The 22,322-nt window shown below is 43.5% G+C and overlaps 1 protein-coding gene across 1 annotated transcript in view; it reads left to right on the top strand.

Moving 5' to 3' along the window:
* Positions 1-22,322, top strand: part of SLC26A4 (solute carrier family 26 member 4) — a 177,707-nt gene that overhangs the window by 55,898 nt on the left and 99,487 nt on the right. The window contains exons 5-6 of the mRNA XM_069229830.1: positions 9,576-9,757; positions 18,429-18,593. Of these exons, the coding sequence (XP_069085931.1) occupies positions 9,576-9,757; positions 18,429-18,593 (347 nt within the window). The remainder of the gene's footprint in view (positions 1-9,575; positions 9,758-18,428; positions 18,594-22,322) is intronic.

The following is a 22,322-nucleotide window of genomic DNA, read 5'->3' as shown; positions in this document are numbered from 1 at the left end:
CAAGGTATTCTTTCCACTTCCATATAGTTTCTTAGAGAGATGGCATCTCACCACTTCGAGACCTCTTGTTTGGAAAGTTTCTCCAGTATGACTAACAGCCCTTGCAGGTCACAAGTGCCTTGTGCCATAGCTCCACCCTTTGCACAGGTGCATCACATACCTCTTTCTCAGTCTTATTAAATAATTAGTTGGCAGCTACCAACCTAGCCGCAATCTCCTCCTCTGCCATAGCTAAGTGTGATTTCTGCTAACCCATGGCTTCTAAAAGGCTCGGGTGCCCAAAGCTCCAGCTTTAAAAATCCCTGGGAACTCAAGTACCAAAGGAATGAGACTTCCAAATCAACCTGACTGCACCCTAATCCCCAACTGTTACTACACGTAGAGGGCCCGCTGACCTAAAAAAAACAGACAGACTTGCAGCTTACTGCCTGTAGGCTCCAGAACACCGGCAGTGTTGAGGGCAGTGCAACTTTAATGCAAATCCAGCTCCACACACATAAATTGAAATGGAAATGTATATTGTCATGAAGACATGATTGTTTAAGAGTTTAGATGGGATATAATTTTTGTATAGTTGATTATGTTTCATAAACTGACTGGTATAGTTCCAAGTAAGCAGAACTATTTTAAGATGGCGGTACCTTTTTAGCAGCTGTTTTTGTCTATCTTCACTGTTTATGTCTCATTTTGGGATGGGTTGTTGTATATAATGCATTTATGAATGTCAACCAACATCGTAACAATGGCACAGTCTGTGCCAAATTGCGCGGACGAGTCTTCCATTTACTGAGTAAATTCCTGCAATTTATAACTTTGGAGAACTGCAAGTTCCTTCACGAGTGTGTATGGAGACGGATTTGCATATATATATATATATATATAAATACATACATATATATATGTATATATATACATACATACATATATGGATGTATATATATATATATATATATATGTGTTTGTGTACAAACACATAAGCAAGCAAGCGCTTATATAGATATATCATTTTAACAAGTGAAAGTACGAGCCTTAATGCACTGAGCAGAAACAATGAAAACAATGCTTTTACCCATAACAGTCTGAATGCCAGTGAAATCAGCAGAAGTTGGTCATTTGGAAACAGGGCTTATTAGCCTCAGCTGAATAAAGAATTTGAAAGGAGGCACCATGTACTATCATTCCCATAATGCCTCTGAAATGATAAAAGGCATGTTAATCAGAAAAATGTGTGCCTACCAACTGAAACTACTTGAGAAAGACGGAATGTTGAAACGCGTTGTGGTGTTTTATGTTCTGCTCTGTGAATAAATGGAATCTGCTACTTAATGCCTCAGGGAGTGCTGCATTTTATGTTACGTAATAATTTATAAGGGTTGTCGTCTCAACCCTGTGCTGGCACCGGCATTAAGAGTGCTCCGCAGTTCAGACCATTTGCAGTGAGTACATATATATATATATATATATATATATATATATATATATATATATATAATTTAAACCATTCTCTATAGATAACTTTAAAACATACTTTATTATATGCCATTACAAAATGTATATGTGCAACATTTGCAGAATTTTTAAATGAACCAAAAAGTACTCCACTGCATGGTTTATGGTAAGATTTGGTAAATGTTTTGCTTTAAGCACTCAGACACCTGCACAAGCATCCAGTGGTTTTATTAATTTCCAACAAATACATACTCTTTTATAGTCTCTTTGTTCTCCTTCATGGAATATTACAGCAGACTCATTTAGGCTCCGGTTTTACAGAACATTTTGTCCTTATGGTGAATGAATACTCGAATTTCAGTCTATAATAGTTAATCAGGATTCTTGCACTGCTCTGGCTCCCGGAAAGAGATACAGGTCAGCAATCACAAATCCAGCCTGTTCTCGTGAACTCCCTTCACTAGCAGACCCGCTCCAAACTTCTGGTGCAAACACAGCACGTGCCTCGTGAAACACGAATGGAAGTAGTCACAAATCAACCTTGCTCCCGTACCCTTCCTCCATGACTTGAGCATGGACGTCAAATCACCAAAATTCCAGGGGAAGCGGAAGTGACATCATGCGCCATTTCCTCATTACTGTCACTCACACACACATGCTTTCATAAACACACATTAACACATACCCACACTCTCTTTTACATAAGCACACTCTCATCCACAAGCATACACACAACATACATTTAACCCCTCCGGTGCCCTGGACGAGGTGATCTCGTCCAAGGCACTGGTTCCCGGTGCCTTGGACGAGATCACCTCGTCCTGCACCCGGGAACTAGGGGGAGCGCTAGCGCTCAGAAGGCAGGGATGGAAGGGGAAGCCATTCCCTTCCACCCCGACCCCCCCACCCCCCTGTGACATCAGTGCGCATCACGCGCTGACAATCACAGAGGGCTTCCTCCCATCGCGCTGGAAGCTCAGCTTCCAGCGCGATCGAAAGAGAAATGCAAAGCATTTCTCTTTCGATCACGTGGGGGAGGCCCAGAGAGGCTTCAAAGAGAAGGAAAGGAATTTCCTTTCCTTTGAAGTCTCTCTGAGCATTTCAAAAGCCGGATTGCTTGCAATCCGGATTTTGAAACGCCCACTAGACACCAGGGATTTTCTTTTGTTTGTGAAACTGGCATGAGGGAGCGACCCCTTGGGCAAGGGTCATTTCCGGGGGGGGGGGCATTTTTTTGGAAGGCCTTTTCTGCCCCTCCTGGGGGCAGATCGGCCTATTATTATAAAATGCACAGGTTTGGGGCAAATTTATTTTAGGCCATTTCTGCCCCCCCTGGGGCCGGCTGAGCTAGAAGCCAAAATCCACAGGTAGGCACTTTGCAAAAAACACCTCTGTTTTCTGTGAAAAAATGTGATGTGTCCACGTTGTGTTTTGGGCCATTTCCTTTCGTGGGCGCTAGGCCTACCCACACAAGTGAGGTACCATTTTTATCGGGGACTTGGGGGAACGCTGGGTGGAAGGAAATTTGTGGCTCCTCTCAGATTCCAGAACTTTCTGTCACTGAAATGAGAGGAAAAAGTGTTTTTTTGGCCAAATTTTGATGTTTGCAAAGGATTCTGGGTAACAGAACCTGGTCAGAGCCCCACAAGTCACCCCATCTTGGATTCCCCTAGGTCTCTAGTTTTCAAAAATTCGCAGGTTTGGTAGGTTTCCCTAGGTGCCGGCTGAGCTAGAGGCCAAAATCTACAGGTAGGCACTTTGCAAAAAACACCTCTGTTTTCTGTCACAAATTGTGATGTGTCCACGTTGTGTTTAGGGGCATTTCCTGTCGCGGGCGCTATGCCTACCCACACAAGTGAGGAATCATTTTTATTGGGAGACTTGGGGGAACGCTGGGTGGAAGGAAATTTGTGGCTCCTCTCAGATTCCAGAACTTTCTGTCACCAAAATATGAGGAAAATGTGTTTTATTAGCCAGATTGTGAGGTTTGCAAAGGATTCTGGGTAACAGAACCTGGTCAGATCCCCACAAGTCACCCCATCTTGGATTCCCCTAGGTCTCTAGTTTTCAAAAATGCACAGGTTTGGTAGGTTTCCCTAGGTGCCGGCTGAGCTAGAGGCTAAAATCTACAAGTAGGCACTTTGCAAAAAACACCACTGTTTTCTGTAAAAAATTGTGATGTGTCCATGTTGTGTTTTGGGGCATTTCCTGTCGCGGGTGCTAGGCCTACCCACACAAGTAAGGTATCATTTTTATCGGGAGACTTGGGGGAACGCTGGGTAGAAGGAAATTTGTGGCTCCTCTCAGATTCCAGAACTTTCTGTCACCGAAATGTGAGGAAAACGTGTTTTTTTAGCCAAATTTTGAGGTTTGCAAAGGATTCTGGGTAACAGAACCTGGTCAGAGCCCCACAAGTCACCCCATCTTGGATTCCCCTAGGTCTCTAGTATTGAAAAATGCACAGGTTTGGTAGGTTTTCCTAGGTGCCTGCTGAGCTAGAGGCCAAAATCTACAGGTAGGCACTTTGCAAAAAACACCTCTGTTTTCTTTAAAAAAATGTGATGTGTCCATGTTGTGTTTTGGGGCATTTCCTGTCACGGGCGCTAGGCCTACCCACAGAAGTGAGGTATCATTTTTATTGGGAGACTTGGGGGAACGCTGGGTGGAAGGACATTTGTGGCTCCTCTCAGATTCCAGAACTTTCTGTCACCAAAATATGAGGAAAATGTGTTTTAGTAGCCACATTTTGAGGTTTGCAAAGGATTCTGGGTAACAGAACCTGGTCAGATCCCCACAAGTCACCCCATCTTGGATTCCCCTAGGTCTCTAGTTTTCAAAAATGCACAGGTCTGGTAGGTTTCCCTAGGTGCCGGCTGAGCTAGAGGCCAAAATCTACACGTAGGCACTTTGCAAATAACACCTCTGTTTTCTTTCAAAAAATGTGATGTGTCCACGTTGTGTTTTGGGGCATTTCCTGTCGTGGGCGCTAGGCCTACCCACACAAGTGAGGTATCATTTTTATTGGGAGACTTGGGGGAACATAGAATAGTAAAACAAGTGTTATTGCCCCTTGTCTTTCCCTACATTTTTTCCTTCCAAATATAAGAGAGTGTGTAAAAAAGACATCTATTTGAGAAATGCCCTGTAATTCACATGCTAGTATGGTCACCCCGGAATTCAGAGATGTGCAAATAACCACTGCTCCTCAACACCTTATCTTGTGCCCATTTGGAAATACAAAAGTTTTCTTGATAGCTATTTTTCACTCTTTATATTTCAGCAAATGAATTGCTATATACCCGGTATAGAATGAAAACGCACTGCAGGGTGCAGCTCATTTATTGGCTCTGGGTACCTAGGGTTCTTGATGAACCTACAAGCCCTATATATCCCCGCAACCAGAAGAGTCTAGCAGACATAACGGTATATTGCTTTAAAAAATCTGACATTGGAGGAAAAAGTTACAGAGTAAAACGTAGAGAAAAATTGCTGTTTATTTCACCTCAATTTTAATATTTTTCTTTTTCAGTTGTTATTTTCTGTAGGAAACCCTGGTAGGATCTACACAAATGACCCCTTGCTAAATTCAGAATTGTGTCTACTTTTCAGAAATGTTTAGGTGTCTGGGATCCAGCATTGGTTTCACGCCCATTTCTGTCACTGACTGGAAGGAGGCTGAAAGCACAAAAAATCGTAAAAATGGGGTATGTCCCAGTAAAATGCCAAATTTGTGTTGAAAAATTGGGTATTCTGATTCAAATCTGCCTGTTCCTGAAAGCTGGGAAGCTGGTTATAGTAGCACCGCAAACCCTTTGTTGATGCCATTTTCAGGGAAAAAAACACAAGCCTTCTTCTGCAGCCACTGTTTCCCATTTTATTTTTTAATAACGAAATTTTCACTGTATTTTGGCTAATTCCTTGGCCTCCTTCAGGGGCACTCACAAAGTCTGGGTACCTCTAGAATCCCTAGGATGTTGGAAAAAAAGGACACAAATTTGGCTTGGCTAGCTTATGTGGACAAAAAGTTATGAGGGCCTAAGCGCGAACTGCCCCAAATAGCCAAAAAAAGGCCTGGCACAGGAGGGGGAAAAGGCCTGGCAGCGAAGGGGTTAAAAGTGTTATTCACGTTCCTCAGCTACCAAAGAAAGTCATGTTCCAGTTAACTGTACTCCATTTTTTTATTACACTAATAGTGAATAATATATATTGAATATTATTCACGTAGTGTAATAAAAAATGATTGAAAACAAGGAAGTGGAGATCTAAGCAACGTCCCTAAGGACGAGCTGACCCTGTGTTCCTGGAATTGATTTTGCTAACTCTGAGGCAAGGGGTAGCAGAGGCAGTGCTAGGGGTCCCAAGGGGCAAGCTGACCCCTAAAAAGGTCCATGGACTTGGCCCCTTCTCTCACTGTATCTTCTGTAGTGGACCAAATGCATCTCAGGGAAGGCCCTGTGGACAAAATGGCTTTCCATTAGTTGGTTTTTTGTAGGGAGCTTCGCAACTCCTTCTACTTTTAAGGTCAGCGCTGCCTCCTTCCTGACGGAGAATGCTGTCATGGTGCCCCTACGGACATTTTTTACGGAAGAGGTTACATCTGACTAGCTCCCTTCCCTTTGAAGACAAACTGCTGCTCCATGCACAGGAGCCAGTAATCCCCACAGTGTCTCTTTTATTCTAGTGACCTGCGTAGTATAGAAAAGTGGGCCAATCTGCATTTTACTTATAGTGGGTTGATTTTCCACTGTGTTCCTTCCTTCACTGGACCTGTATTGGGTGTTGCCACAGTGCAAACCTCTCTACAGTCAATGCCTGGTTAGTAAGGGATTGATGCTGGCAGATTCACAGTAATGGTTTGAAGGACTTCAGTAGCACTCTTTTCCCTATCAGCCAAAGCCACTAGTGGCATAATATTTAAATGTTTTACTGGAGCTGAGGGAGTACAGGTGAGAACTAGGTTAATTTATATATGACATAAGAACATCCTCTCTAAATTACTTGAGAGCAATGCCCTCAATTTGAACTTAGGAAGTTCTAAGGTCCTATGGTGAAAAACAATGTCCTCAGGGACTTTGGAATGACACATTAAGACAACAGTTTTAACTGATGGGGTATGACAAAATAATATCGGAGTTAATCTGTAATTTCCTACATGATGTGGATAAATCATTAAATGTGTGTTGTGACTAACCTCTATAAGTGGAAGAAAATCGTGTGCTCATTAGAACAAGCTAAATACCCAAAGGTTGCCTCTGGATTACTATAAACACCACCATCTACCTTTGAGTTTTGAGTAGAGTCCAACCCAGAGTTGTGCGCTCAATAGGAAAATAGTTTTGCCCCACTTCTGCATGTTGTTAGAAGTTAGTGACATTTGACACAGCTCCAGTGTTTATTGTCTGGAAATTATTCTATGCTTTGAAGGTCCTTCTTCAGGAGAAGAACTTATGAATGATGAAGATTCTTTAAAAGCTGGCTTGTCAATAGGATGACCCCGACAAACATATGTGAAATACCCCGCTAGATTTTATTACATTTCCTCTTTTGCTCGTATCTGTATGGTAAGGTGTCTTTGTGTATGGAATATCCCCTGCCCGGAGGGCTTCTCCTCAAGCCTCTTTGCCTTCACTGAGGCAGCACTTACCCTCTTGTTGCAGCGTCAACTCTTAGCAGGCACCTGTGGTGTTTTTCTTTGCTTGACAGCTGCTGTCTTTAACGAGGCTTCCAATTTCTCTTTATCGGAATTTATGATGAGACAGGTTAATACAGCGAGGTTGCAAGGCCTATGGATGGTAAAACACTATCAAAAGTGCTCTCAACAAACCACGAGTCCTGCTTATTGCTTGATCTAAATGAAACCCCAGATTCACGCCATTATTTGAATTGGTAGGATTGTGGGGAAAAAACAAGGCGGCCTATCATTTATTTCAAGAGTTTGCGCTTTTTGATTTTATTAAATATGTGGTTGCACTGACTTCTGATTTGTGCCCTTGTGTTGTGATAGAAACATAAATGACAATACAGACATTCCAACTCACTGGGTGCCACTGTGTCTAACACATTTTTGACTCCAGTCACATTGTGTCCTGGTGAAGTGCCCATATCACACAATCTGGGCAAATTGAGCTGGATACCCCTGCAGAAAACAGGGTTCTAGCTGATTGTATTGAGGCTCTGCGCAGAGTATGTCCAGCAGGGTTTTTACAATCTCCCCAGACAGTAGCCTCAGGTGTGTTTACAATTTAGTTTGTAGAGGGTGTGGTGGGGTCAGCGTCCTCCATCGCTTCTGTGGTTGGCCAGGGGGTGATGGGCTCAAAGTCCTAACGCAACACCAGACCGCCGTACAGGGGAGTAGCTTCAGGGGGTGGGGCGGGGTATTTGGGTTGTAACACCCCCCTAATAAATGTATTTATTGATAAATAGTGTAGCACAGGTGCTTTCGGTGGTATTGTGAAATGCCAGTCTGATTCCAGCATGAATTTTTACAAACACACACTTTATCACTCTGCTTATTGTGTTTTCTCTTTTAGTACTCCTACCATTACACATTCCTCTCTCTTTCCACTGACCATTAAGCCCCTCATATGTGTCCTGCTAGTTGTGTAATGCATTTTAACATTTTATGCAAGTCTGATAGCTGGAAAATCTGGAGGTCAACGCCCCGAACGCCCCACTCCCCCACCAAGTCTTACTGACCAAGCCATGCCCCTGTCGCTGCAATTCAAGGCCACGTTACCTCCTCACAAAGTAGAATTAATTTCAAAGTTACAGGGTTTTTGCAAAAACTCTGAGGACTTCATCCCCATTACAACAAAAATGCTACTTCTGAAAAAACAAGTTCTGGTTTGTATTCTACAGTATCAGCAGAGAACAGCATGAACGAGCAGACACTTGCACTTTACAAATGATATTTTTCTAGTATATTTAATATATATATATATTATTGGTCTTTGGTCTTGGCTTGCAAAGGAACCCTTTACACTGAGAAAACAGTCTGCCACAGGCTGCCCTCATTGGAAGCATTTTATGCGCTTTGGTGACCTTTTCAAAGGCTCAAGATTTACATGCAGAGAGAAAGCACAAGATATATTAATTACTTATAATTAATTCGTTCTCGTATGTTTGTGTCCACTTGATTGAACACAGAGCAGTACATGGGTACAATGATGAACGGGTTTTGATTTACAAGTCTTTCTTCTGTCCATGGACTCAATTCACCAAAATGCCAGGGGTAGCAGAAGCGACATCACACACCATTTCATATTTACTTTCACTCAACTGCACTCAATTTTGTATTGCACTGTAATAAAAAAAACACGGATTGAAAACAAGGAAGTGGAACCCCAAGCAACGTTCATAAGTATGAGATGCATATATTCTCCTGGCACTGGCCAGGGGTCGCAGAGGCAGTGCCACGGGTTGCAAGATGGGGGACGCAGCTGCGACGCATTGCGACCCCTAAATTACGTCCATGCTTCTGTCTTCATGTAACAACAGCCAAGAGATGTTTCACCCCACGCAGCTGGTAAGCCAAGAGCTTTCTCAAGGCTTCTTGTCCAGTATGAAAAACATTGTCAATCGAAATGGAGATAAGGTTGTTCTGAACGTCTCTTGGAATAGCAGTTTTCCCTCACCCACCCTCTGGTGTTTGGTGAATTCCTTGTTGTGGTCTAGTTCTGGGATATTTTAAGAAACATGCATCTCCTTCCCTACTCTTTAGTCTCTCTATCACACAACAATGGATTTACTCTTAATAGCTAGTCAAAAATGCCACAGCATTTTCTGCATACTTTCCTTATAACCTCACAATATGCAACATAATGTAGCCAACCCAGCTATATAATTTAGTTTTACAATGCTACATAATTCTATTGCTTCTGTGCAATAGTGTTAAACTATTCTGTTGAACGTGAGTAAAAAATCTCAGGCTCTAGTTTTGACAGTCAGTTTATGAACACTATTTGCTATAACAAATTTTTAATTAATGAATAAACATCCATTTTGTGGAGAAGTGTTTCGTTAAATATCTCCATTTGTGAATGTTAGCAAGAATTGTTTTTCACATGCTTTCTGTTTCTTCCCACAAAATCACACTAAAGTCATATCTGTTCTCTTTGTCCTCATAGGGCCATTCCCTGTTGTCAGTCTGATGGTGGGGTCAGTTGTCCTGAGCATGGCTCCTGATGACAAGTTTACATTATTGAGCAATGGCACAGGGCTGAACAAAACGGTGATCAACACGGTGGCCAGAGATGCAGCCAGAGTGGGGATCTCCGGGACCCTCTGTTTTCTGGTTGGAATATTACAGGTATTACCATGCACAGGGTGTCGTCCTCTGGATATATGAGATTTAGAAGATTCCACAAACATTTTTAAAATATCAATAGATTATAACGTTAATTGAGAGGCATCCTAGGGATAGGCAAGTCAAGAACATAGATGTAGGATGTGGTGCCTCAAAGTGGTTTCATACACTTCTGTGGGTTATTTTATGCTTGCTCTAGGATGTGTTTATTTCATGCCTGTTTTTGCACATGGGTTATTTCATGTTTGCTTTAGTAAACTGGTTATTTCACATCTGCTGTAACAGATGGGTTATTTCTGGTCTACTCTAGTGGGTTATTTCATGTTTGGCCTCGTATATAGTTTTATTTCATATGTGATTTAGTAAAGGGGTTGTTTCATGTCTTCTTAAGTACATGGAACTCCTCTCATCTTTCACCTTTGTGTTATGCATCACATCAAGCTGCCCAAATTTTTTTTTACCTAATCCAGGGCCAGGTCAGATAGTCAGGATAAGCATTCTCTGTGTAAATGATTCTAACAGAACAAGAAAGTGTTTAATGTATTCACATTCCTCCTATATAATGCAGTTCTGTTAGAAATTGGCTTTCTAGTTGGAAGCGACCAAGTAGGGACCACAATCCTAGTGAGGGTAAGTCACAACACAACCTAACCCTCTGGTAGCTTAGCCCAGAGCAGGCAGGTCTATCTTAGAAGGGAGTAACACAGTGGCAATTCCACAAAAAGACTCCACACCAAGTTAGAGAAATAGAGAATATTTATCTGAGTAAAATAACACCAAACTGACAAGAATTCATCTGATAGAAGTTGAGATATACATTTTTAAAGATTAAATCCAAAATAGTGCTTAAAAGTGACTATCGGTCAAAAGGTTACTTGCGGTCACGAAGGACTGGTGCATATCCAAAGTTCAGGTCGTATGCGATGGAGTGTAGGCCAGCTACCGAATCCATGCAGGGTCTGCTAAAACAGTACTTTGGATGGAGCAAAGCATCAATTTTGAGGGCACGATGCATCAGTATTTTCCTTGCAGTTGGGTCACTGTGTCGGCGTCGAACTCCATTGAAGTGAATGGGATGTGTTGTCGTCGAGCCGTACAGAGTGTCATCTCGCCCCGCAGGCTGTAGGTCTGCTGTCATCGAACAGCCTCTGCGTCGGCGTCGAAGGAGCGATGTATTGGAATTTCTTCCGCACTTGAGGAGCTGTGTCGTATTTTGCAAAAATCAGCTGCAGAATCCACTTCTGAGGCCCAGAGGGTGGAAACGGCACCTCATGCAAGGGTGAGACTAACAGAAGGCAGAGTCCAGACTGCAGGAAAACAGTCCTTCCAGTAGAGTCAGGGTGCAGTAGGCAGCAGGGCAATAACCAGAAATGCAGTCCTTCCAGAAAAGCAGTCCAGTTGAGTCCTTTGAGCAGCACAGCAGTCCTTCTGATAGAGGTTCAGTTTCAGGTCCAGAAGTGTCTGATTTTAGGAGACTTCAAAGAGTGTCTTTAAAGTGCACCAGAATTCCTTTCAACCCAGTCCTGTCGGCCATGCTGGCTGTGGGGGGTAGTCAGTCCTTTGTATGGGGTCAGGCCACTAGACTTTGAAGAGTATGTGTGAGCACCTCCATTCATTCCATCACAGGAAGACCCATCAGTATGCAGATGCATGCAGGTGCAGTTGAATGTCCTGTGTTTGTGGCTGTCTGGATGCAATGCACAAATGTAGCTTTCACCAGGGCCAGTCCAGATGTGTACTGGAGACAGGTTGTAAGGCACACAGAGCAGTAAGAGCAAAGAAATGCCTACTTTCAACAAGGGGCAATTCTAAAATGAAAATGATAAATCCAGCTCTACCAGGAAAGAGGATTTATCATTACCATTCCAAAGATATGAAACATGATGTAGCTTCTCCATTTTTTACCAGTAACTATAGCTTAAAAGTCTATTTAAGAATTCCCAGTGCTGGCCTATGAGGGGAACAGACCTCACAATAGTGAAAAATGACTTTGTCAGCTTTTCAGTACCAGGACATGTAAAACATAAATGTACATGTATTGCCTTTTAAATACATTGCACCCTGCACTGTGGGTCACATAGAGCCTGCCTTAAGAGTGACTTGTATGTAATAAAAGGGGTGTTTAAAGCTTTGCAAGGGGTTTTAAATTCCACGTTGAGGTGGCAGTAAACTGCCCACAGAGGCCTTGCAATGGCAGGCCTGAGACATGGTTAAGGGGCTACTTATGTGGGTGGCACAATCAGTGCTGCATGCCCTCTAGTAGCCTTTAATTTACGGGCCCTGGGCATATGTAGCATACTTGACTAGGGACTTATAAGTAAATTAAATATGCCAATCAGGTAGAAGCCACTATTACCATGTTTAGGGGAGACTGCACAAGGACTTTAGCACTGGTCAGCAGTGATAAAGTGTGCAGAGTCCTGAAACCAGCAAAAACTAGTTCAGACAAAATGGAGGGAAGCAGGCAAAACGTTGGGAGAAGGCCACCTTAATGCTGTAAGGTCTAACAAGCCCTAAGCCAAAAATGTAAGATCAGTAAATTAATGTGTGATGAATACCTCTTCGACTGAAAAATGTCATACATTAAACGGAATGTGCAATGTGAACTCCTCAGTGCCTTTAAGAAAAATCCTCGACGCATAGTTCTTTGGAGTGTGTCTAGCATTCAAGGGGTAATGACGGTGGAGAAGGGCTCAGATCAAGCGAAGAGGCATAATAGTATTAAGGAAATGTCATCCCATTATACATCATTATAGGCTACAATATGCCTCAGCAGACCTATGTGTATAAAAACATATAAAGAATGTATTTTAACAATTCACCATTTACCCCCTTATCAACAAATAGTCATGACAAGCATTGTCGAAGATAATTGGTCTTGCTGTGAAATCTTCTGAGCAGAGGGGGAGAAAGTGCAGGGAAAGAAACAAACTTGCTAGGAACTGGAAGAGTGCAGGATATACCAAGGGGTGATACTTTAAGATGCATGGCTAAAAATCAATTTGGGAGTGGTAATCAAGAAAGCAGAAAGGAGGATACAGGGAGACCCTCCAGAGACATAAGTGCTGTAGATGTAGATAGTCACAAACAGCTGCGCCCAGAAAGAGTCCACTGAAAACCAATGGAGATCCTCTTTTTCTGTGTGGTAAATTCAGATCTTTAGCTGCACCCTGTGTTTTTGCTGCCTGTAAAAGTTTCTGCAATTTACCACAGATAACCAGTGGTAAAGTGTCTATGCTCCTCCTTTCATCATGATGAAATTGGCATACTCTTAATTATTATACATTTGTTATCTATTAGTCACTATCATATGGTAGAAGATGTACCCAAGGACTGTAATTTTAATGTCACTAGTGGTGCAGCACCCATTGTGACATCCACTACAGTGACAGTGCATACATGACTGCAGGCCTACCATTTGTAGCCTGGCTGTTGCAGCTTTAAACTGCAAACTCAACCTGTCAAAATAAACCCTTTTGACAGGTGAGAACCTCCATTTGAAATATTAACAAGTCACCTCTGTGTAGGCCACGTCGCCCAAGAAGAAGCTCGTGTGTATTTAAAAACATGACATGTAGAAATGTTATGTTAACATGTCCTTACAGTGACTATCACCCAAAAGATGTTTTTCACTGTGGCAGGCCAACCCGTCCTATGTAGAATACCAGAGTACAAGTATTTCTAATAGTTATTAGCTATCCAATTCAGTGTTGAAGTTAAATTTTTAATAATTATTGATGAAAAGATACTTTTAGAAAGTTACCTTTCTCTTGACTAAAGCCTCTGGAGGCCTATTTGCATAAGCTCCAACTATCACCTGGCATCTGAATAGTCCCTCGGTGAGGTGGGAGAAAATGCTCCCAGCTGTTGTTCTCTTGATAGGATGGCCAGTTTGATGTGTCCAGGACTCTTGGTTACCTTCAAAGAGGCTTTCCCTACCTTCAAAGAGTTCTTCCCTGTCACAGGCAAATATCAGCAATATCTGGGCAGAGCCCCTCCTTTGTCTTACCATTTAGCAGGCTAACATCACTGTAAGTATCATTTTTGACATTACAGTTTCAGCTCCTACTCGAGTGTTGAAGCCTGCTACACAGGTCTACTGGATTTACATATAACACTTGGGGAGCAGTTCAAAGAAGGCAAACAGACAATAGAATAGGGAGATAAACCATCAAATCAGAAGCCGGAACTGAATCAGACAAGCAAGCCTATTGAATTATGAGCAAGGACCCAAAGCCCATCTTACTTCTATAGTACTGGTAACAATGCTGTCTGTGACTGCCGCTGACTGTTGCAAGACCACAAAAAAGAGGGGCAGCTTTTGCTCACCCACAGAGTGTACTGCCCAATGTTCAATCTGGTGAAGCAAAACACTTTTCAAATGATGCTGACGGTGAACGTCTCAGAGTAACACTGAGGAAGCAGTTAAGTTAAAATCAGGTATCATGATGTAGTTAGAGCAAGCAGCAGCACAAAAGTCTCACTGTAGCAACGGTGCCCTTCCACAGTTGAGAAAGATGGAAAACGGAGAAGCGCAGCAATATGGACAGGGCAAGTCAGAGTAATTCAGGGCAGTGGGAACGTTTCAAAGACCTAGTAATCCAGACGAAAAAACGGCTGAAAATCAACCTAAAGTGGTGGCCCCATATTGGAGCGGATGAAACGTAAAGCTATCCTTAATATTGCTAATATCAACATAATTTAGTAAGGCAAAGTACTGAATTCAAGTGCTTCTTAAGTCCGTCTTTGTCTGTCCTTTGGGTGATAATCCAATGCCTTTCTTTCCTAACAATTGTATTTTCGTTTTTGGAAGACCGGGCTTTTATTTGTCCAAGTCCATGTGAGTTGTCTGTGCTAGCAACCAATTCTTTAAGTTTTGTGGTAATCTTCAGTTGTTTTGAGATACCTGCATTTTCCTACGTCCTTGTTTGAACTTTATGCATAGTTATGCCCATATATGCAAATCCCTTTGCAAGGCAAACAGCAAATAGCTTGGGTGGACTTGCTACACTTCTGCATCTAAACTTTATTGTCTCTTAGTGTGTTTTTTTTAGTGGCACAGATGCAACTACTCATTTTGCTGGTCCCACAAGGATAGTGTCCAGTCACCGGAGATCCATCAAATACATTAGGATATTACGCGTGTTTTGTCCAGTCGTGGCTGCTACCAGGAAGGGGTGGGGGGAGACTGAGCAACGTGCGGAGCAGGGGGCACAGGGGGGGTAAAATAAGAAAAATAAACGTACCTGCCCCTCCGTGATGCACCGCTCCGCTTCAGGGGCCTCGTCTTCTCTTCCCAACCAATCACAACGGTTCTTTCATGCTGTTACACAGCACTAAAGAAGTGCAGCGATTGGCCTGAGTGGGCAGAAATGCCTCTCAGGGGGATAGTGGGGCACTGCGCTTGGTCTCCACCCGTCTGTATTTTACAGCCGGGTGGAGAGTTTCTAAGTGTGCATGTCAGTTTGGTCGGCTTTGGCCGGCCGGCCAAATTCACATGCGCACTTAGAAGCGCGCATACCACTCCTCCTCCACTTGACTTGGAGGAGGCTGGACCGGCTCCATCCTACGAAGGCGGAAAAATAAAGGGATAATAACATATTTTTATTATCCCTTTATTTTTCAGCTTTTTGTCAGTGGGGCGATGCTCTTCCGCCATGGCGGAATGGCCGCCCCTAGCTCTGTCTTAAATCAAAAATGAACAGCATGGTATCTAAAGTTCATGGCGGTTTGACCTTTTGTGTGTAAGACTCATACTGGTTCACATTTTCACTTTGTAACAATCATGTTGATTTGCATGTTTAGTCACCCTAAACCCTGATTTATTCCAGTTTGCATGTTTTGTCCCCAGATCCAAAGTTTTGGCTGTTTAATGCTGATTAATACTGGTGTGCACGTTTTGACTCTGTGTAATTGATGCTGGTATACATGCTTTCACTGGGAGACATTTAAGATAGAAGTTTGCATATTACAACTGCGTATCATTGCTTCTGATTCACATGTTTTGGCTGTGTAACACTACATGATACTGGTTTGCATGTTTTGCTTTCTGTTAACTGATTGATATTGGTTTCAATATATTACCATATGTATAATTGATTGAAAAGATTTGCATGATCTGGCTGTGTAGCACTAAGTGATACGAGTTTGCATGGTGCCAGTGTAACAATAATGGTGGTTCCAAAATGTTGTCTTTGTGACACCGACAGATGCCTGTTCGCATATTTTGGCTGTGTGATATTGATGGATCCCGGTTAACATATTTTTGCTGATGTAAAACTGGTAAACAGTTAGCTTATTTTAATGCCAGTTCACGTGCTTTGACTGTTTACCATGAGTTTCACTCGATTAATTTCGGTTTGCATGCTTTTGCAGTGTAACACTGATGCCGGTTCACAAGTCCTGGCTGTTCTGTCACTGATGTTGGTGTGCTTCCTTTGGGAGAGTAACACTGATGCCAGTTCACAAGTCTTCGCTATTGCCGGTCTTACACTGATGCCATTCACAAGTATTGGCTGTTTAACACTGATGTCGCTTCACATGCTTTAGCAGTGTAACACTGATGCCTGTTCCCAAGTCTTGCATGTTTTACACCTTCACATGCCTTGACGTTTTAACACTGATGCCAGTTCACAAGTCTTGGCTGTTTTGCACCTTCACATGCTTGGCAGTGTACCACTGATGCCAGTTCACAAGTCTTGACTGTTTTACACCTTAGCATGCTTTGGCAGTGTACCACTGATGCCAGTTCACAAGTCTTGGTAGTTTTACACCTTCACATGCTTTGACGGTGTAATAATGATGCTGGTTCACAAGTCTTGACTATTTTACACCTTTGCATGCTTTGGCAAAGTACCACTGATGCCATTCACAAGTGTTGGCTGTTTAACACTGATGTCGCTTCACATGCTTTAGCAATGTAACACTGATGCCGGTTCCCAAGTCTTGCATGTTTTACACCTTCACATGCCTTGACGTTTTAACACTGATGCCAGTTCACAAGTCTTGGCTGTTTTACACCTTCACATGCTTTGGCAGTGTACCACTGATGCCAGTTCACAAGTCTTGACTATTTTACACCTTTGCATGCTTTGGCAGTGTACCACTGATGCCGGTTCACAAGTCCTGGCTGTTCTGTCACTGATGTTGGTGTGCTTGCTTTGGGAGAGTAACACTGATGCCAGTTCACAAGTCTTCGCTATTGCCGGTCTTACACTGATGCCATTCACAAGTATTGGCTGTTTAACACTGATGTCGCTTCACATGCTTTAGCAGTGTAACACTGATGCCTGTTCCCAAGTCTTGCATGTTTTACACCTTCACATGCCTTGACGTTTTAACACTGATGCCAGTTCACAAGTCTTGGCTGTTTTGCACCTTCACATGCTTGGCAGTGTACCACTGATGCCAGTTCACAAGTCTTGACTGTTTTACACCTTAGCATGCTTTGGCAGTGTACCACTGATGCCAGTTCACAAGTCTTGGTAGTTTTACACCTTCACATGCTTTGACGGTGTAATAATGATGCTGGTTCACAAGTCTTGACTATTTTACACCTTTGCATGCTTTGGCAAAGTACCACTGATGCCATTCACAAGTGTTGTCTGTTTAACACTGATGTCGCTTCACATGCTTTAGCAATGTAACACTGATGCCGGTTCCCAAGTCTTGCATGTTTTACACCTTCACATGCCTTGACGTTTTAACACTGATGCCAGTTCACAAGTCTTGGCTGTTTTACACCTTCACATGCTTTGGCAGTGTACCACTGATGCCAGTTCACAAGTCTTGACTATTTTACACCTTTGCATGCTTTGGCAGTGTACCACTGATGCCAGTTCACAAGTCTTGGCTGCTTTACACCTTTGCATGCTTTGGCAGGGTAACACTGATGTCAGCTCACAAGTCTTGGTAGTTGTACACCCTCACATGCTTTGACGGTTTAATACTGATGCTGTTTCTAAAGTCTTGGCTATTTTACACCTTTGCATGCTTTGGCAGTATAACACTGATGCCAGTTCACAAGTCTTTGGCAGTGTAACGCTGATGCAGGTTCACAAGTCTTGGCTGTTTTACACCTTCGCATGCTTTGATGGTGTAACACTGATGAGGGTTCACAAGTCTTGGCTGTTTAACGCGAATGTCCCTTCACATGCTTTGGCAGTGTACCACGGACACCGGTTCACGACTCTTGGTTATTTTACACCTTTGCATGCTTTGGGAGTTCAACACAGTCTTGGCTGTTTAACACTGATCTCGCTTCACATGCTTTGGCAGTGTAACACCAATGCTGCTTCACAAGTCTTGGCTGTTTTACACCTTCGCATGCTTTTGTAGTTTGACACTGATGCCAGTTCACAAGTCTTGGCTGTTTTACCACTGATGTCATATTGTTTGCTTTGGGAGTTTAACACTGATGCTGGTTCACAAGTCTTGGCTGCTTAACAATGATGCCAGTTTGCATATTTTAGCAGTGTAATACCGATGTTGGTACACGTCTTTTAGCAGTGTAATACTGAAGCGGTGCGCATGTTTTGGCAGTGTAACTCATGCTGATTTCCAAGCTTTGGCCATGGGACACTGATGACTCTTCATATGTTTCAGCTGAGTAACGCCAATGCTGATACCAAGCCTTTGTGGTGTAACATTGGTACCGGTTCCCTTTTGTTTTCAGCTTGCCATGGGAGTCCTGCGGGTCGGCTTCATCGTCAGGTATCTCGCAGACCCACTGGTGGGAGGTTTCACCACAGCCGCTGCCTTCCAGGTGCTTGTCTCACAACTGAAACTGGTGCTAAACGTTCCCACCAATAACTACAATGGAGTGCTGTCCATCATATACGTAAGTTTCATGAACTTCACAGTCTGTTCAACTTTTATTTGCTTTTTTTCTTGTTACTTTACACATTTCTAAAGAATTGTTAAATACAAATTTTAAAGAATAGCGTTTTATGGTATGCTATACTGACTGCATTAGAACCAAGAGGAGAATCACTCGGTCCCAGAAATGTTAAAGCTTGTTCCTGCTGGGTTGATAGCAGTATCGTCTCGCTGTGTTAACGGGGGCGGGGTGGCGCACGGGGGTTGAGAAGGAGGGGATTGGGGAGAAAACATTAATAAAAATTAAAAAATAAATAAAATAAACTTACCTGAAAACCATGCGCGCCGCACAGCGTCCTACTCCTCTGCTGGCTGCAGGCAGGCACAGGCTCCCAGTCTGCCCTGCGGCCAATCCTGACGCTGCTTAAAGCACCGTCAGGATTGACTGTGTTGCTGGGCTGGAGAGAGCCCTATGCGCATGTGTCCTTGGCTGGCCCGAGACGGCCAGCCAAACACATATGCGCTCTGAGGGGGAGTGCTCAGCACGCCCCCTCACACTCGTCACCCCTGTTGCCCCACCCATTTACAAGGAAACGATAATAAACACAGTTTATTATTGTTTCCTTATAAAGGTTTTGCACCAGTCGCTGCTGGCGGGGAACGGGGGGCGACGCTCCTCCGCCCTCATTTAGGAGCCGCCCCCTGTTGATAGTGGAGAACTACTAAGCAGTCTTCCACTATTATGGATACACAATTACAATTACTATCAAGAATTTTCAATGCAATCGGTCACACATTTGCGAGAGTTAGAGCTATCGCCATTGTAAATAACAATATAGAGCTATCGCCATTGTAAATAAGAATGGGCCAGATGTAGCAAGTTTGCAAATTGCGACTTGCAATTTGCGAGTCCATCCGACTCGCAAATTGCAAGTCGCAATTTGCAATGCAGTACGGTGTCTCAGACACCGACTGCGACTCGCTATGGGGTCGCAATGACCCACCTCATGAATATTCATGAGGTGGGTCGCAAATTGCGGCCCCATAGCGAGTAGAGGCACTCGCAAACATGGAGGCCTGCTGTCGTCAGCAGACCTCCATGTTCGTGACTGCTTGCTAATAAAGCAGTTTTTTTTTTTTTTAAGTGTAGCCCGTTTTCCTTACAGGAAAACGAGCTGCACTTAAAAAAAACCGAAACCTTTAGTTTCGGTATTTTTTCAGGGCAGGGAGTGGTCCCTTGGACCACTCCCTGCCCTGAAAAAATATTTTTGGGTCCAGTCACAAACTGGAAGGGGTCCCATGGGGACCCCTTCCAATTTGCGAGTGGGTTACCATCCACTTGAAGTGGATGGTAACTGCGATGCCATTTGCGACCGCATACGCGGTCGCAAATGGTATTGCATCCCACTGCGAGTCGCAAATAGGAAGGGAACACCCCTTCCTATTTGCGAGTCGGAAATGCATTTTGCGAGTCGGTTCCGACTCGCAAAATGCATTTCTGCATAGGAAACTGCGTTTTGCGACTCGCAAACGGCAAATTTTGCCGTTTGCGAGTCGCAAACAGTTTCCTACATCTGGCCCTAAGTCTTTTATCTATGTGTTTTGGTTTGGAGTGGACTGGATGTATGTAGTTTGGCGTGGAAATATGTTGGTTGGATTGGAATTGTTAGTTGTGGAATTGTGTGAGGTGGAATTGTGTTGTATGTAGTGTATTGGAATTGTGTGACATGGTGAATAGATAGGGATGAGAACTGCACACAACAGATAGAAAGAAAGATAGAGAGGGATAGGTAGTTTGTGCATAAAGTAGTGAATGAACTCTAGACAGAGGAGCAGAAAGAGTGTGTGAGTAAAAGAAAGCAGGAAGGAGCAGCCCACAAATGCATAAAGAGGAAGCACCTGTGTACGCAGAAGAGACCTTAAGAAGAGGAAGAGAGGGTGGATTTGAGGGATGGAAATGTTAAAAAGGAATGGGAAAGAAATTGTACTTGTAGACCTGAAGTGAACTAATATGAGTGTGGCGGGAAGAGTGCATGAGAGAGTGAGAGATCGGTGTTAGAGAGAGTATGATAGAAATGGACAAGTAGGACGGGCACCTAGAGGTTGGGGGGGTGAGAGGTGGGCTTTTGCACAGCATGAGGTAGTATAGGAAGGTAGCATGTGTGAGTAGACAGTATGGAGAGGAGACAGGGAGTGTGAGGGAGGTATGAGATAGGGTAGTGAATTGCGAGACGAGAGGGGTAGTGGCAGTGTGAGGGAGAGATGAGAGGGTTGGTGGGAGTGCGAGTTAGAGATATGTTGTTTTGGAATCGTTTGTTGTGGAATTGTGTGTGTGGGATTGGGTGGTTTGGTATGGAGTCTATAGATAAATGGTGTTTGTCCAGAAGGTGAAAGGGGTGAAAAGAGAGCAGCACCCGCCAAATTAATGCAGGTTGAGAGGGCTATGCTAGAGGTGTGGCTTTATTTGTTAGCAGCACTCGAGTGTTTTGTGACAAAAACGTAAGCTACTTTCAAGTGAGTTTACTGTAGTTGTTAAAACTGGCTATTTAACCTGAGTGAACTGTAACTTTAGATTTGGTGTCATACTCATTTAAAGACTTTTACTCGGCCTTATACAGTCTTCGACTCAGTCTCACAGACATCTAGTATTTATCATTTCCGTGTCTCCCCCGAGTCCACCGCCCCTCCACTCAATTTCAAGTAGCTAAATTGTACTCTCTTCAAATGCCATTTGCTTTCTGCTTTTGCGATCAGAAGTGCAGAACACAACTCTCCTTTTATGATTGTGCATGTTTAGTGCTGAAGATGTATTTGAATAAAAAATGGAGATGCGTTATACCTTCTTGTCATTTCAAGTTACCTCATACTGTTCTGGTGCGCTAAAGACACACTTCATGCACATTTCATCCATGGCCCCCAAGCTCACACTGCTAAAAAGGATGACAGTATCTTTATTTTCTGTGTCAAGTAGTCATCGACTTTGAGGGAATTAAATTGATACCACCATCTAATTCCACATGTCTAAGCAAATCAACCAAGAGTAAAGAAACTGAATGAAATGCATGATCGCAAGAAAACTAGGGAAACGTGTTTTTGTAAATTAAGTTTTATCGTTAGTAAAAACCTTCCTCTTGTTCTCAGATGGCAGCAAAATGGTTTGGAAAAAAGCAAGTTGAACAGTCAATCTTTAAAGTCGCAGAGTGCTATTAATTAGCCAGCAAAAAAATAAAAACAACGAGGTTCACGCCTTAAACTATATCCACTGGGTAATTATTTGATATGATCACTCGTGAGTTATCAAGAGCAGTTCAAGTGAACCCTTATTACAAACTAATATGCATCTCACAATGGCAGAGGAAGCGAGGGGATCATTCAGTCACCATGTACAGCTGGCATGGCGGGCCACAACGCCACATAATGAACACCATGAGGGCCGCCATCAGCGGCCCTCACTCACCGCCAGGCTGCCTCAGGCAGGCAGCCTGGCGGCAGTCGGACTCATTATCCAACAGGGCAGCGGTGCTGCCCCTCGGATAATGATTCCTCAGCTTCCAGCCAAAAGGCTGGTGGAAGGGGTGCTCCGGGGCACCCCTGGGGGCCCCTGCACTGCCCATGCACTTGGCATGGGCAGTGCAGGAGCCCCTGTGCCGTGCCCCATCGCGCAGGTCACTGCCCGATTTTCGGGCAATGACCTGCGCGATGGGAGCACCTACACCCGCTGCACAGAGGGATTGGCCACCGTCAATGTCCC

This window comes from Pleurodeles waltl, chromosome 4_1 (assembly GCF_031143425.1).
Source record: "Pleurodeles waltl isolate 20211129_DDA chromosome 4_1, aPleWal1.hap1.20221129, whole genome shotgun sequence".
Classification (NCBI taxonomy): Eukaryota; Metazoa; Chordata; class Amphibia; order Caudata; family Salamandridae; genus Pleurodeles; species Pleurodeles waltl.
This window is presented reverse-complemented; position numbering and strand designations above follow the sequence as displayed.